The 18,475-nt window shown below is 31.0% G+C and overlaps 1 protein-coding gene across 1 annotated transcript; it reads right to left on the bottom strand.

Annotated features, from left to right (window-relative positions):
- Positions 1-16,483: 16,483 nt before the first annotated feature.
- Positions 16,484-18,219, bottom strand: LOC133201107 (uncharacterized). The gene is made up of 3 exons (XM_061336900.1): positions 18,187-18,219; positions 16,818-17,102; positions 16,484-16,613 (listed from the first exon to the last, which is right to left on the bottom strand). The coding sequence occupies exons 1-3, from the start codon at positions 18,187-18,189 to the stop codon at positions 16,599-16,601; spliced, it is 303 nt and encodes a 100-aa protein (XP_061192884.1). The 5' UTR covers positions 18,190-18,219; the 3' UTR covers positions 16,484-16,598.
- Between the last annotated feature and the right edge of the window lie 256 nt (positions 18,220-18,475).

Genomic DNA, 18,475 nt, shown 5'->3' with positions numbered 1-18,475 from the left:
TGCTATGTGGCATTTCCATAACAAAGTCTAAGTATTTTTTTTTCTTTGTAACATGAATAAAAACAAAATATAAATATAAAAAATAAAATATCATTTTTTAGAGTTACATTGCGATATGACATGAAGTTGGTACGTGATCAAATCAAATCTACTATAACGTCTCAGGGCGTTATAGGATTTGATCATGTGACCAACGGCATGTCATACCCAATAGAACTATATAAAATGATATCTTATTTCTTCATAAAATCTTGTGCGTGGGTTTAATTACGACATGTGATATTACAAGCGGCTATAGTTAATGCTGTAATTGCAATTGTGCATAAATAAACCATGATTATATTCAGAAGAAATAAATGTACAAGAATATATGTTGTGACTTGCAGTAATATTTTTTTGCAAATTTTACCGAATCATGACTTTGATTTATATAAGGAATTTTTCCTTTATTAAAATTTCCAAAATTAAGATGGGAATCCCAGCTTCTCCTTTCATTCAAACTTGAATGCAATGACAAATTTCCAATGCCTAGAATGATTTAAATTTCGTTAGATTTAAATTACATTTCAAATAAGGCACTCACAATTACTTCAATTTAAGATTATATTACACTACTTTGTTACTCATTTCACGCGAGCAGTTAACATGTATGTGCACTCAAAATATGCAATTGTCAGAATTAATTTTTTATTTTATTGCGTGGGAATATTTATATAAAAGAAAGGTCTAATTCTTAGGGGAAAATCTATGACACCACACAAACATAATAATTCTTTAAAATATCAGAAAATAATTTTAATTTTGCGATTTTAAACTACTTAAAAGAAATAAATTATATCCAATATTAGTTATGTCTTACTACAATCTGACACTGCTAGGTGTAACAAAGAAACCGAACGCATTGCATTTGTCAATATCATTGTGTATGCAAGTATTTAATGGAGCATTAAGTGGAATACGATGTTTTTAAAATAAAATCCTTCATATATTTTTTCTACATTACCAAGCAGGCAACTGGAAAAGTGATTTTCCGTATTTTTTATTGAAGGTATATGGACTAGTCTTAATAAATCGATCTATTGAAAGGGCATACATTCAATGGATCATTATTTGCTCTCACACATAAACTAATAATTCGAAAGGTTATTATTCAAAATATGAAATTTTTATCTATATTATTTTTGTCCGACATAAGTAAAGTTTTAAAAAGAAACGCTCGTCCTAATAAATATAATGTAATTTCACAAAAATGCTCATAATTCTCTTGCACACCTCACTGCACTTTGCATATCATTACTAAAATTCAACAAAAACTCAAGATAGTGAATAAAACAATCGAAAACTCCGTATTAATTCACAGAAATTCAACACAAACAATATGATACTGTAAACGTATTAAATTCATCATGTTCAACATTTTGCGATTTCCTATGCTGGTACATTACACGGAGAATTTAACATCCCGGACACTAAAAAGACTCATTATTAGACATTTGTAAAACATTCTTCAAAACAAAGAAAGTTATGGTGACAATTTATAACAGTTAAGAAACGAACTTTAAAACGCCGTTGTTATTATCTTAACGCTTCCAAATGAGTATCAATGACTAACTATTTTACTGATATGGAAAATAAGTAAAGTTTTAAGGTATATGGTACGTACTTGTATTTGATAATAGAATATCTTCTTGATATATAGACAATTACTCTATGATAGCATAATATTTGCGGAAAATTCTTTAATCGAGAACATAGTGAAATAAAAACCATCGCGATATATTCCACTTTTAGAGTAATTCTTACAACTTTAATAGTAAACACAGCCTCCGCCCCCGCCATCCCGATCTTTTATCTCGGAGTATAGAGAAAACATGGGTAAAAATTTATATTTGAAGAATCTCTAGTTTTTGTCTTTATCAAATATCATTTGATAAATTCAAAGATAGATAGATGATTGAAACTATAATATTAATAACAATACAATTGTACTTTAGAAGATGATTTAGCTTGATAGATTTCAGAAACCTATTGAAAGATGATTCATTCACTTTCTTTTGAGAACAAGGGCAAATAAATTTATACAAATTAATATTATTCCTTTGTTGAAGAGCAATAAAAAGTTTTATTAAAGCAGAGGTATTAATATTTCAGAGAAAATTCCCTTAGTTGTGAATTATATCTTACGATACAAATATCTTTAACTAAAGAAATCAATTTTCTTTCATTATCATTAAGGAACTTGAAAAACATAAGTATAAATTATAGGAGGACAGACCATTTCTGTTACTGAGTGAAGTTAATTGTATGTCAATAAATGCAGTGATTCAATTGATTTTCCATTCCCACCATATAAAAAATGGTATTTTCAGTCAACATTGTATGTGCCGCATGATATAGAAGTTACGTTTATGCTGTTTAATATGCACATCGATCATTAAGAGATTAAGAAATTACTTAATTTCATTAAGAAATTACACAAGCTGTCTTTGTTTAGAGCATATTGTTTAACTAACAAAAATTACTTTATTTATGGTATGCTATATGTGCGTATTCATTTACTGTTACCCACTTTTATTCGGATGTGAGAAATATCCACAAGTTTCATGACCTTCTTTTACTTGCGAATATTCTCGTTTTGAACCATTATTTTAATTGTGTATAATTTATGAAGAACATTTCTTCAGCGGCAAAATTGAAAATCAATCACGAGGGATTTTAAACTGACGAATGGCAAAAAAACTTTTGCAGATAGAAGTTGGTTTCAATTATGTTTATTTTGTCAACATACACTACAGGCTTCTATTTTTGCAAAGGTAATTTTGTCAAAATATTACTATAATCTGTTTTAATTTTGAAGGCCATTTCCACCATACCTATAATTAGATAAATTTTCTTTGGAATTCAATTAAATGATTAAGGATCCAAAAAGATTTTGTGGGAACTTCATTTCATTTAATTTTGTGGTGCAAATAAATTTTTATTATCTGTGACATTCAGTTGATGAATCTCGAATTCAATTACTGTATATTCTGAGATCCGTTGCTTATCAAATGGTTTGAGTAAAAACTTACAGGATTTAAAGAACATTTAGTACTTTTTTTAAAATTCTTTAATGATTTCTTAATAGAACACCTTTGAAATATGCAGCTGATAGAAAGAAAAAGAAAACTCTCTTACGATGTTTCGGTTTAAAAAAATAATATAAAGTCGCGTACATATTGGCAATACTCAAATTTAACAACTGTAACGTAAAAGTATAATTTTAAAGTAATTGCCAAAAACAGTTCAAAGAGCATTTTATAGGTTTATATTTTCAAAGGCTACTCATAACTTTGATATGTTCATGCGTTGCCTTTCAAGAATCTTGTATATTGTGAATGAGTAAATAACCGCTAATAATTAAAGATGCATTCTCTGTCAATAAAAAACAGATCATTGCTAAAAGACAATATTTGAAGAACTGTCTACCTACATTCATTTCAAAATAGAATATACATAAAAGAAGTTGCATATTCGATACAAATTTTATATATGAAAATAAAGTATAAGAAAATTGCGACTACGCTGTATGTGACGTCACTAATCTGAAAATTCACATGATTTTTCCATTGATTTCCTTCTTCTTAAAGAGACTATGATGTTCTAGCGATTTTTTTGGTTATACGAACACTCATTAATTACAAATGGAACTCGTCGAGAAAATTCATGTTTTTTAACTCGACCGTCTAAAAAGAAAAAAAGAACATTTTAAATATATATCTCTTTAATTTATTCATAATTCACTGTCATTAATAGGCTTATCATGTCATACATATTCATATTCATAATTGTAAAAATAATTACAATCATCTATGTGAAAATAAATATCACAAACATGAGTTCTCTTAGAACAAAATGAACAAATAAATACTTTTATTGACATCTAGATCTTTGAATAATTGAGTGCCGAGCTCCGAGTTTTCAAAAATATCAGTCATTTCTTTCATTGTAATGACGTCATCATCATTACTGTCATAAACATGGAATCGACAAGGGTTGGTAAGAATGACGAGGTCATATTTTCGAGGAATCTTTTGAGAAAATAAAATTTGCAAAACAAGCAAATTGAGAAAAGGTAATGAAAAAATTATACAGATATTAATCTTTTTCCCAAATTTTTTTGAGCACACTAAATAAGATGATTCATAAGATATGATAAAGTTACAATAGAGTTACAACTTAAGGCACACCTTTTACAACTAATTATTTTTTCTAGTTTAATACCTCATAACAAATGCTACATGATCTAGTGTTTTAAATTTCATCCTTTATTCTTTTTATTTCATTTGATTACTTTTAATTGTGCTATTGTGCTTATTTGTGCAAACATTACCATAAAAAACTTTTTAATTCCATTTGTAAACTTTATTGACATCAGAGAGCCTGCAAAGTTTCGAAAAAATCTACTGTCTAGGTATTTTTAGGGACCGTGTTAGAATACATTTTCTGTAGGATTATATAGGAGAGAGTCATTTTTTGCTCTTTAAAGCAAACCTTAAAAAATTTAAAATATTACAATAGACTTTTTGCTGAAATCGTAATACGTGATATTGATACCAAAATGTGCATTATATGTAAGAAACATAACATTCTACCGTCTGTTAAAGGGTGCATCTCAAAATGTCTTTTGCGAAAGTTTCCGATTTTTAAGGTTAGTACTAGAAATGTAAAGATTACAGATAGTAAAGTTTTATACAGAAAATAACAAAAAATAACAATGATATTTAAAAATTCTTATGGTTAAAATTTCAAAATCATCTATTATATACTTTCTCTTTTAAACAAATTTTTATAATCTCCTCTTAAAGGGAATGTTTAACATAACGTTATAATGACACATTGATAATGTCCACCTACCTATCAATAAAAAAATGTTATAATTTCATCTTTTAAGAGAATAATTCTTTCTTATTTTGAAATTATGACTTAATTATGTTATCTATGATAAAATTTTAAAAAAAAAAACAAACAAACAAACAAAAAAAAACAAAAAACAAAAAAAAAAAAAAAAAAAAAACAAAACAAAAAACCAAGAAAGAAAACAAAAAAAAAACGGATACAACAAAACTGTAAACCGCAGTTTATTTTATATACACTATACGTATAATATACTATTAACCTTACTAACAACCATATTAGATGAAAGACCAGAACCTTAGACTTTGTAGAAATAAAAGACAAAATGGACAAATGAAATTGGGACTTTACATACTCAAGTGAGAAAAGGTGCGTGGATTTTACCAGATACAATTATGGAATTCCCTTTATCAGCATTGGCGTGAGAATAAAACAACTTCCAATTAACGAAAATATTCTTTATGTTTTACACACATATCATGATATTAAAAAAAAACACATGCTATGTTAACATCATGCGGTGTCACACAAAGAAGACGAAATAAAGGGATATGCCAAATTTTTGAACAAATCTAAATTTGTCGTTACTTGAATGAAAACTTTTCCCTGGTTTCCTTTGATAGTTACTCGATTGTACACACAAGTACTCTGAAGTTAATATTAAATAGATGCTTGAGTGTCTGATTGACAATAACTGTGGTTTTCGGAGACCAGGTCTTCCCATAATCTGTTGGAATTCCCATGGGTACCAATTGCGCCATATTGTTAGCAGACCTATATTTGTATTCATATGTGGCAGAATTTACTCAAAATCTTAAAATGAGAAAAAGAAATCTCTTGCTGTGGCCTTTAACTCGACATTAAGAAATATCGATGACGTATTATTAATTAACAATATTTATTTCCATTCATATGTCGACACGATATACTAGTATCCCATTGAGCTTGAAATAATAGATACCACAGAGTCTGACACATCTGTTTCATATTTGGATATTTTAGAAGAAAAAGACGTTAATGGTAATCTAACAACAAATCTTATATGATAAACGTGATGACTTTAACTTTTCAACCGTCAACTTCCCTTACATAAGCAGCATTATACCCTTGTCACCTGCATATGTGGTACATGTATATATCTCTCAGTTGATTCGATACGCAGGATCATGCTCTACATATGAACAATTTCTAAAACGATATGAGTTAATGACAAACAATTTGATGAAACAAGACTGTCAACAACCTCGTTTAAAGTCATTCTTTCGTAATTTCTATGGTCGATACAATGACCTGTCAGCAAATACAATTTATATTAGGTCATATGCTGACTGACGTTTTTCATACTAATTGTTAGGCCATTATTTACACTCTGAATTGTCGAAGGATTTTTCCGTTATTTCGCGATCATGACAAGGAGCACACGGCGAGTGTGCCTGGTCGACAAAATGTAAAAACGTGGCGACAGCAGCTGAGATATGCAGTGGATAAATGAAACAATCTTAAAAGAGAATATGGATAAAATAAGAGGCCTAAGCCTTGTTTATCCCTTGGATAAGAAGATGATGACGTTATTTCGGGAAATCATGGAAAACTGAGAGGATCTGCATCACCTCCCTAGGTCTCTTTCTGTTCATTTAGGTATGTATACGCATAGGTATCAACATGTAGACATACTATTGTTTACATCGGGTAACCCGAATTACCGAAATGCCCCGATTTACCGAAATGCCCCTGGAAATTACCGAAATGCCCCTTGAAACTACCGAAATACCCCTTTAATTGTATCCAAATAGGCATTTTATGATAATTTATGATAAATTTTATTAATAAAACTTTGTATTTTGAACACAAATGTAAAAATCTGTGTTTAATTCGCTAAATTATCGTGACATCTAAGAACGATAACTCTTGCAACATTGTCTCAGCGGGAAACGATATTGTCCGTTGTTGTAATTTTATTATTTTATGATTTAATGATCCCTCTTCTCCTTTTTTTTTTTTAATTTTGATGACAAAATTTTATACCTTATGTCTTGTTAAATAATTTTTCAAAAAGGAAGAAGAAGAAAACATGTCAGAAGTACAAGTAAGTAAACTGTTTTTTATTTAACACCTCATATAATTTAATAAAATATAAGGTTCAAAAAAGAGTTTTAAAAGGGACTTCTGGGTAATCAAAAGCTGAATATAAATCAAATGCAATATACTAGGTCAGCCACCGTATACAGGAAACGGCAAACTTAATTGCTGAACAAAGCCTAAAATAAGCGAAGGAAGAAGGCGAATTATAACAGAAATCTGTTTTATATTCTTAATTTTATTTTTGTAATCAAAAGTGTTTGGAACAAAAATATCCTTAACACTATAAAGTATTTAAGAATGTTCGCCGGTATCATTAAATTAACCCCCCACCCCACCCCACCCCCAAGATACCGTTGCCCAGCTCTTGCCATGTGGAGCCGGGCCTTCTCAGTATGAGCCATAATTTTGAAGAAAAATAAAAACTATTAAAGCCAAAGATGAATGATTAAAGAATCAAATTTGATATTATAATAATAATTTGACCCAATGATCAAACTTGAAATAATAATAATTTAACCCAAAGACGAAACTTGAAATAATAAACCCAAAGATGAATAGTGAAAAAAAAGTATTCTTGAAATGATAAATTAAACCCAAAAATGAATAATGAACCAATTTATCAATTTCGGATCTCAGGTACTTGTGGACAGGACACCCCCCCCCCCCCAATATTCAACCCCGGGGCTTGTTGGACATATTTTTCACAAATTATATTTATTGCACTTATTCATCATGGGTACCATAGAAAAATAATCGTTCCACACACACAAAAAAATGCCTCACTCTCTTATAATGTTTAGTGGGTATTTTTGTGTGGAACGATTATTTTGGGATTTCCACGATTTTTTCCTATGGTACACATGATGAATAAGTGTAATAAATATAATTTGTGAAAAATATGTCCAACAAGCCCCGGGGTTGAATATCGGGGGAGGGGGGGGTTGATTAATGGAAAAAAAAGCCCGGCACAGTCCATAGGTATTATTTGTTTAAACCTTGCGAGGTACACAAACTCCCATGCTGGGTCAATGATGCGTTTGAAAACTATGTTAAGAATGAACGTGTCAAGATTTCAATTTTTTAATCAAAAGGTGCAAGGCCAAGGCGACAACCCAAGAGGTAGGTTTTTATTTTAGATTATTTTACTGTATAGTTTTTAAAAAGTGATGCTCATTTCTTTGTAATTTATTAGGTAATTTATAATTTCCGATGAAATTATGAAAATACCCTATTTTTTGAATACTGGTGTTTGTTTTCAATGATTAACTTAAATATCTCAGAAATCTAACTAAATAAAGATCAGTTTTGAGGTAGGATAGATATCAAGGGACACACTGAAACATTGTGCAGTTTAATTTTTGCTTATCTTGCCCTTGCATTTTTTGGTTAAAGGATCAGTGCACTTAAGCTATGAGAGTTGGATCCCGGTGCTTTGCCAATAATAAATTTCCGAAATTTATACACTTTTTGAATCAGAATTATTAAACAATATCTAAGAGCAGAGTTTGATATTTTATATCACATAAAAATATTAAATAATGCCGAGCGATACTGGTTTTTGCGACAGGGGTCTAGCAGTTTTGTCACATTTCTATTGTTATTCATATGCATACCAGTTTTCAACGACATTGTTTACATCGAGCCGCAACTTGTCCATTCTTCTCATTTGCACAGAATGTGTATTTTGATTTAAACTTATACATATCCAAAGGGCAATGTTGGACAATTTGCGGCGCATATGTAATTTTTTAAAAAATTCTCCAAACTACGGTCGGGTTAGCTACTAAATTAACAGGTCACCGAGTGTCAACCTATTTTGACCTGTTTGATATTATAATCACTTTACTCACGTGACATTCCACTGTTCGATATGCTTTCACTGTGTCTGTCAATGGACTTCAGGGTTGTACACATGGATATGTATTTAAGTACAAAATCTGACTATGTATAGACTTTTAATACAGTGAATCCTAAGATTTTTCGAATCTTATAAAACTGTATTAAGAATAGGGCAATGCTCTATTTCTTAATACAAGTCTTAACTTACCTTTCATTTTTAAACCAATCAAAAGTACTCACATTGTGGTCATCCTATTTTTATCATAACAAAAAAAAAAAACACGTGGTAAATAATGGTCGACTTTAGCAGTAAAAATATCGAAAAACTCGTTGTTTTATGGGAAGAAGATCAAAAGGAGTAACTACATGTAATTGTAAAAGTTGCTCAAATGCTGCATTATCTATTCTAAAGAAGTTTTTATAACTATACTGGGGCCTCTCTTTGCACCTCATCTAGCGATGCATTGTGTGCACCAAGTACATGTATGAGTGTTCCGCCGCTGTTTCCATTACAGTGGGGTTTTTTTTTCAGTTTTAATGCAATGCGTAATACGATAACAGATACTGCTAACAGAACCTCGTTTTCCATTATTGAGAGGGAGAGAGAGAGAGAGATAAATATTGCAAGGGAAACACGTAGAAATCCCTAAAGTCTATTAACAATCTAATAAAACGTATAAACGTGTGTACAGGAAAGTATTAAAATACAAATATAATACTTGTATTATACAATAACTACAAATCTCAACGTTTGTACCGGCCTGAACAACTTCGAAATAATGAAGAATTTTGCGAAAATTTTATTAGGGTCTTAAAGTTTACCTTGTCTTCACTAAATTGTGTTTTTCGTTTAGTATTTTGAAGGAAATTCTGGTATTGCCAGTGCAAATCAAGTGCACGATTAGTATGTAGCTGTGTTAGCTCATGTGGCTTCTGTATTATGGTCTGCAGGCATCTACATGCAGACACATCCCTAAACACTAGTATCATACCTGACAATATTTGGATTGCTGAAATGAAAGAAATATTGAAGACATAAGCGAGTGATTATCGATATACATGTAGTAACGTTGTAGGATTTTCGTTGACCATGTTTTTTAATCTGAAATATACTTGTTCCATCAATAAAATGTTAATTTAAATTACAGATAGTTTGTATTTCTTGGAGTTTTCATGTTAACCTAGCGACTTAAATTTTAAGTTAAAATTTTATATTTCATTTCCGAATGTTATTTATCTATACCACAGGTACTTGTGGACAGAACCCCCCCCCCCCCCTCCAATATGCCCCACAGGTCAAAAAATATTTTTATATATTTTTTTCATAAATTATTCTTCTAGTACACATTTACAATGTATTCCTTAAGAAAAATCCAAAAAATAACACAGAATTAACGTTTTACTAAAAAATCATACCCGCGGTATATGTACATGTATATGTATCACCGTGAGTACTACATGTATAATTTGTTTCACTACACGTTTGTATTACTCTACGTACTACCATGTACTACATGTACAGTGAATTACGATTAAATTTAGTGTGACATCGAAGTCATGTAAATGTGAATCTTTCTTAAAACATACATTCATTCTTTGAATTGAGAAGCATTCAGCATATACAACGAAAAATGATAAAGCTAAAGAAAAAAGAGGGGGGCATTTTTTATCATATACGAAAACTTTTAAAGATTGATCTAATTCGGTGCTAGGCATCAAACATATGGATACGAATCATGAAAATGATCAATATGTATGGCCATGAATCATTTATTATTTGTGTGAATCATGAAACTACACAATCTTTCTCTCCTCCATTTAAATTCATACTGTAGAATCAATCTGGAAATAATGTGCAAATGTTTACATTCAACTTCCATGCGATTTAAATATCTCCGCCCATTTGTGGGTAACTTAAAATTCGAAAGTGGTCCAGTTCAAATTTCCGGAATTTAAGGCTTATACATGTTCTTTTCAATGACGTTGTGTGGAATTATAGCAATATGTTTAACAAAATATTCGAAGTATAAATATCAAAAGCATATGTATGCACAATAATCATAGATTACTTTAGCAATATAGTCTAATTTAAGGCTTAAAATGGGTGACCGAAAAGGCTCCAAATGACACTCTAAAGTGCACTCATTCTTTGACATTTCGTATTTTGACCCAAAATCGGATCCCACGTGACTGTAGAGGGTCACATGATGACAAAAAATACCGATAATATACTCTTCAAAATGCCATTAAGATATTTCAAATAGAGAGTCTTGCTGGAAAATAAGACGGTTGAATTTTTTGAAGTGTCTCGTTTTTGGTGCCATTTTATAGAAAATGTGGCCTTAACTGTATTGCATATCTGTTTTAGAAATCTTATTCTTTACATTTCCTCTCAAAATATTGAAATGGATACACTCTCCCCTCTCAGTGAAGATTTATCCTTCCACTTCTAACAACAAAATCAAAGGCATGATTTACCTTTCCCTTCTTGAACACTAAATAGGATTTATTTCCCCTCCACATCAAATCAGGATTTTCCTTCTACCTTGTTCCACCTAAGATTGCAATGGGAGTAAAATTTTCACTGACAGTTCAGATTTACCCATCCCCTCCTAATCACGAAATGGGATTTACCCTTCCCCTCCTAATCACGAAATGGGATTTACCCTTTCCCTTCTAACCACGTAATTGGATTTATCTTTTTTCTCAAGAAATAGTATTTACCTTTCCTCTCCCAACCATGAAACAATATATGTCTTTCCCTCATTAATTAAGACACGAAATATGATTTACCATTCCCCGCATAACGACGAAATATGATTTACATTTTTTCTTACAGCTAGAATTACTTTTCCACGAAAAAGGATCTACCCCTTCCCATCAAAACTATGAAAGAGGATTTACCTCCCCATCCCCAGTTTCCCATTCCCCTCCCTGCCAAGAAATAGTATATACCCCAATTCCAACTTTCATGTACATTTGTGGATCCCTAAACTATATATATATATATATTCAATGTTTTGAATCGCCCTGAAAGAAAGCTATGTAAAGTGAGGTTTATACCATCCTCTTCTAACATAATAGAGGTACCTTGTTAGCAATAAGTCTACTATGCTGTGAGTTGTTTTTTTTTTTTTTTATTTTTGCATGTAACATAACACAGAGTTTGTCGAAATGCCAAAATTGTTTCAATCTTTAAAGTACATATGATACTCGTAGAAAATCTTAGGCACAAAATAGGACAGAAATCTCATGTAAAATTGAAAATCTAATTTGCAATTTAAAGATAAAACACATTGAAATTAGGGATGTCAATTTTGTCAATAATTCATATTCGAATATTCAGTGAAAGTATTCGAATATATTCAAATATTCGATAAAATAAATGAAATCTTGTTTAATTTAAATATGCATCATCCTACTTTCAGGAAAGGTTTATCTAAGGTATTCTTACATTGGAAGTAAAATTGTATGAAGACTTTAGTAGATGTACAGTAAGGAATTCAATTTGATATTTTTCAATGTTTGAAATAAATAAATGATTTAATGTAGAAAAGTATAATTTTAACAAATGATACATGTGTTTTTATAATAGCTCCAACTGACAAACCAGTCGTCTTACCAATGCAGGATAGTCGTTTACTGTTCAGATCTCAATACGTGTAATTGGCTATGATTATCAGCCTCAAAAGTGATATGATTATAATCTTTGATACAATGTTTTTAAAATATAAACAAACATTTCCATAGACAATTTTTCTATGTAATAAACTAATTTCTCGATAATGAATATAAAATTCAGGATCATGTACAACCCGAGATAATCATTTATACTGAAATTGAGCCCTTTAAAATATTAATTACAGACTAATTCTATCGGACATTCATTCAATAATAAATTTGATTAACTTTGATAAGTATACTCATCACGTCTTTTAGACATTCTTAAGAATGTTTTCCTTTCGTTGCTCTGATTCTAGATCCGATCGTATTTAACTAATAAAAACTACGAAAGTACGTTTTTTATTATACATAAAGCATTATTGTAAAATTCTTTAACACTTTACTCAAAACGAAGTGGTTTAGTAGATCTGTAAGATAAGAAAGTAGTGAGAGAAATTGGGCGATCGAAATTGATCGCTAGTACATTAAACAAGGCTAATTACAGCACTGTTCTAATTAAAATTTATTAATCACAGTACATCTTTTTATGAAATCTGAAAAACACCGAATATTCGAATCTTAAATTCATATTCGAATATCAACTCATCGAATGAATATTCGAATGTTCGAATATTCGTTGCCATCCCTAATTGAAATTAAAACACATTAAAACAAAGTTTAATTTTTATAGATTTACGTTAGGTGTGTGAAGTTTTGCGGATGAAATTTGGGAATGGCACAATTTTAGGATGAAAAAAATATACAGGTTTAAAAAGAAGAGTATGTAATTTTAGACAAAATAATCTTATTTTCTTGAATATTGTAAGCTAGGTTCTTCTTGAAATATTTTGGCGAAAACGAAAATCCTGAAATATTGTTCTTATAAAAATTATTAATTCACCCTTAAGACATGTATCAAAAATTGGATGGCGAATAATGATGAATGGACTATAAAAATCCAAAAACAAATTTCATAGCTTCTGTTCTGCAGAGAAGTGGGAAAATGATCACATAAGTAGTAATGCAAAAACAGAAATTATAACTCTGAGAATATACTATGTCCAAAATAAAATGTCCGATCACTGTAAATCAGCAATATGCCCCATTCCCAAATTTCTTGTTGAAATGACCGATACGGTAGCCTAGCGATGGAACGTTCACTTTGTGATCGGAAGGCCTGGGTTCGATTCTCGTTCGCCACGCAGCATCAAACCTAAGATGTTAACATGGGAAGAGTCTGTCCCATTGGCAACTGAATAGCATTATAAGTGCAAGTCAGGGTCTTTCGGATGAGACCATAAAACCAAGCAATTTCCCTTAAACAATTTATAAATAACTGAAATAATGTGTTTTATATATTAAACACGTTTTATGACAATTTTATAAGTCTCTGTACTTACAGATGTTTGTAGAAAATGTTTATAATATGTGTCCCATGACTCTCTTATAGACGACTCTATATGAGTGAAGAAACGGGACGTAAAACAGCACACAATCAATCATTAATCACTCTCATAAACTTAATATTAAACGGCGTATTTTGCATATTTAATTTTTTAGGTAAAATTTTTAACAAAACGGGGGAATTCTTTTAATTCATAAGTTGCTTTTTTGGATAATAATAGTTGTAAAAGAAACAGACTTACTGATATTTTCTTGATCAATTGCTATGTATACAAGGGTTGCAAAAAAGTCGTTTACACATGTTGTATTTTTGTTAATAACGACTCTTTTATGTGTGGATAATAATCATGTTTTCATAAATAGATAAAATTCACAACAATACACCAATATGAATTAGAGCAATACACTTGGTTAAATCATCTGAGCAAAACAATCTTGTATACGCAAGACATTCGGTCAGGTCTGACGTTTACATTCATAATTAAATCACGAAGACAAGATTTTATATTTAAATCAAATTACAAAGGCCTTTAACTTCTTGCTGTCTCTTAAAGTTGAACACATAATCTTCAAAACAATTGTATTGCTGTAGATTGCAAATATTCCGCTCATTCCTTGTTTATTCAGGTACTAGTACCCTTGTCATTTCTAACAGTGTTTCCATCAAATCAACAAATAATTCCAAGCTGTATTCCAATCCGTCTGCTTGAGAGAAATCATCTAAGACATATTTCTTTCCTTTTTTCTTTTTGATATGTTCTATATCTGTCCAAAAACCCATACTAATGACATCAGAAATCGAAGTCGGTGGTTTCAGTTACATCACATCTGAATTTTATTATTAAGTTGTGATTTGGAAATATAATCTTTATATTAAAAAATTACCCTGAGTTATGCGCACTATCTGTGACTTTCAGACTTTTTTTTCGAAAATTTAAAATCAAAGAATCAGAACAATTCTACTTTGAATCTTTATTGTGTGGACCCTGAGGTCCACGCAGAAAATATATAAACGAGGTTAAACCGGATGTCATGGGCTTACTTCAGGTTACGCATGCACGAGAATGCTAGACAGTTCACCCCTAAGACAACTTGCCCTTAGGACAATTCGCCTTCTTCGAATTATAACTCGCTAATCATTGGCAAACCTCGCTTAAAATCTGCACATCGTAGCATGCTCTACCTATGAACGATTTCTAAAACGAGGAAAGTTATTGACAAAGAAGTAAATGAAACAAGACTATCAACATTCTCATTCAAAGTCATCATTTCGTAAGTTCTATGGTCGATACAATGACCTTGTCAGCAAATACAATCTATCATTAAGTCATATGCTGATTGACGTTTTTCATACTAATTGTTAGGCCATTATCTACACACTGAATTGCCGACGGACTTTTACGTTATTTCCCGATCATAACAAGGAGCACATGGCGGGTGTGACCGGTTGGCAGGGGATGCTCACCCCTCCATGGCACCTGATCCCACCTCTGATGTTTTGGAGGTCCGTGTTTCTCTGCTCCCGATTTGTATTTTTTGATAGACATTGAGCTTGAATACTATTCGTTATCTCAATATTTCATTCATTAATTCATTAGCGTATCAAAGATCCGAATCTACTCTTTAATACATATATCCTTATATGTAAACAAACCATATTTTACTATAGTTATTCATATGGAAAATAAGTTCGGAGTTTCTGTGGTACTAGCATTTTAAAAGGGGGAAGAATTAAGATGGCTTTACAGCTTGAATTAAAAACTTAATTTAACGATTAGGCTCTAAAAGATAGGACATCTTCACTAATATCAATTTTGTGCATCCAGGCTCGTAGGGCGCAATTTCACTTGGGGCGTGGGGGTTAAGAACCTGACAAATTCTTACAAGAAAAAGGTCATCTTACTTTTTTGAGGGGGTTCGACTGTAAATGAGCTGAGATTTCTAATGTATAGTTTGTACATGCAAAAACAATAAAGAGGGGCAAAGCTAATAATTACCCTCGTTTTCTATAATTAAGTGTATACTGGCAAAATTATTGGGACCCCCCCCCCCCCTTCTGGCTCGGATCCTACAGGCCTGGCATCATATAATCATGTAATCTTCAACAGAGATGTCTTTTTTTCAAGGAGAACAACACTGCTGAAAACAGGACAATATTTTAAAATCTGACCTGGAGCAAAACAGTTGACATTTGGGGTATTTATGATAAATGAAAAGTCAAGGCTACATACAGTAAACAATAGATACCTTAATCAAGTGTTGATATCCAGGACGTGCTTCTATCATTCATTATTACAGTTTTAGTAATTAGACTTTAAAATTAAATTATAATGAAAAATTTTTGTTTCAAGTTAAAAGAAATCTTTTTATAACATATTTTCATTACAACCCAGAATTTCTTTTAGATCTTTCATTTGTTAGAATCACAGGGATACGGTCCACGCATTGCAGTCCTTTTTGAAGGACAACAACTTGTTTAATTATTTTGATATTTAAATCGTTATATATACAGGGAGGAAACAAAAAAGGCAATGTCTGCAAAATGCAATTTTTTTTATTAACAAATGAAAACTGAAAAATTCATAAATATTTTTGGACAGTTTGCATTTAGGGTTTTCTTTTTTATTTTATTTCTAAATGGCTTTTGAATAATGATTTAACATTCTTTTTTACACAGTGATGCATAGTGTTCGTTACTCCAGTTTTTGAAATATTTACTCCACAACTTTCTGAAAAATACAAAAGAAAAAATGGATATTAAAATTCATATCATCAAAATCACACAAAAGAAAAAAATGGATATTAAAATTCATATCATCAAAATCACACAAAAGGAAAACTTGATATAAAAATTCATATCATCAAAATCCTATCAAAACATTTAATGTCCTTTTTGAAAAAAAAAATAGAAAGAAAAGAATTTTGAAATAAACCTGAAAAGTCAGTGCTTTTCTGCCTCCGCCTCCAACCCCGCCCCCTGTCCCACTTCCTCCTCTTGGTCCCGCTCCCCAAAGTTCTCGTCTGCTTCCTCCTCTCCGTCCTCCCCAAAAGCCATCGAATCCTAAACCTAGACTTAGAGGTAATTTAAGTTGGTTAAACGGAGATTCTGGTATTTTCGGACCCTGTGGTGGTTTGAACGTAGGTTTTGGTGATTTTCGAGTTTGAGCTTCCACCAATATTAACAATCCAAGCAGAAGCGAAGTCAAATGAACGGTGACCTAGAATTTAAAAAACACAAGCATTGGAAAAGAGTGCTCTTATTAAATTAAAAATAAACTTAAAGAATTAAAAAGGACTTTAGAAAAAGCCCACACAAATTAACCTGAATTACATTAACCAATACAGCTCGCTAACTAGAATATTACAAAATAATCTTTCTAAATTTCTTCTTCTTTTTTTTTTAAATATTTTCGTTTTAGATCATTCAAATGACCTGTATGTCTCTTTGTACCCGTCCGTCAAAGTCAAATATGGGTTGATGGTAATTTTTTGAACATTTTCGCTTTTTGTCATAAATGCATACATTCTCTATAAACATTTTGAAATTCATATCCCCCCGATCCCTTCTTCAGACCATATTGAGGGATAAAGTTGGCCTTAGTACAATTACATAAACATATAAGAATCTTCCTTCCATGTTGAGATCTAGTAGGCTAGGTGCTTGCATTGTAATAATAAACAGCTATATCTCTGCTAAAATGATATTTTTAAAAAAAATGTAAAATTCGGGTCACTTGAGTTAAGAATTCCTGTTCAAAGAGTGACTGCGTTGGTCAAAGCAAAAGAAAAGCATGAAAGACAAGTGATCATCAACGCAAAAAGGCTTTTTTTCAATAACGTCTGTAGTTCATATGTAAATTTGGCTTGTGGTTTTCTGCAGATATACATGTGTCTGCCTGTTTGACAAGTTCAATTCAAGGACGCAACAAAGGTACATTTGTAATATGATTATGAATTAAGAATTATGATTAAAAAACGTATCAAAAATTTAACATTTGAATGTTGAGAAATATATGAATAACTTATTGAATATGGATCATGCAATTTGTATCGAAAAGAAAGTGCACAGAAATTAATAAACTAAGAATTTAAAAATACTTCTTGGGATTAAGTTAAAACAAAATCGATTCTCATAATTTAGCGACTTATTTCTTGAGAATTCAGTATGAAAACTGAATGAAATTAACATACTTATGCTTTATAAAGTACATTCCTCTAATGCTCTTCAACAAAAAATGCTAAGAATAAGATATATAGACAAACGAATTAAATTATTAAGGATAATTCATAAAGAAGTCTTACCATTTCTCAACGTTACTGACTGAAATGGATTATATGTAGTATGGTATTGCTTTATATGCAGTGCTTCAATGGATTTTCCATTTCCACTTTTTCCAAATACAAAGCACTCCCTTATTTGTTTTGGTCACAATTATATGTGGTGCATGCATATGATAGAGGATTGTCATGTTTAGGTTGTTTAATATGCAAATCAATAATATAATGATGTTTCATGTTCTGCACTACGCGAAAGAAATTACATAAGCTGTGTGTGATATCAACATATGTAAGCTTTCATTGTTTCAATAAC

The sequence above is a fragment of the Saccostrea echinata genome, unplaced genomic scaffold (genome assembly GCF_033153115.1).
Source record: "Saccostrea echinata isolate AGI-Se365-2 ecotype Australia unplaced genomic scaffold, CSIRO_AGI_Sech_v1 ptg000042l, whole genome shotgun sequence".
Lineage (NCBI taxonomy): Eukaryota > Metazoa > Mollusca > Bivalvia > Ostreida > Ostreidae > Saccostrea > Saccostrea echinata.
The sequence above is the reverse complement of the archived record's forward strand: the minus strand, read 5'-3'. Positions and strand labels throughout refer to the sequence as shown.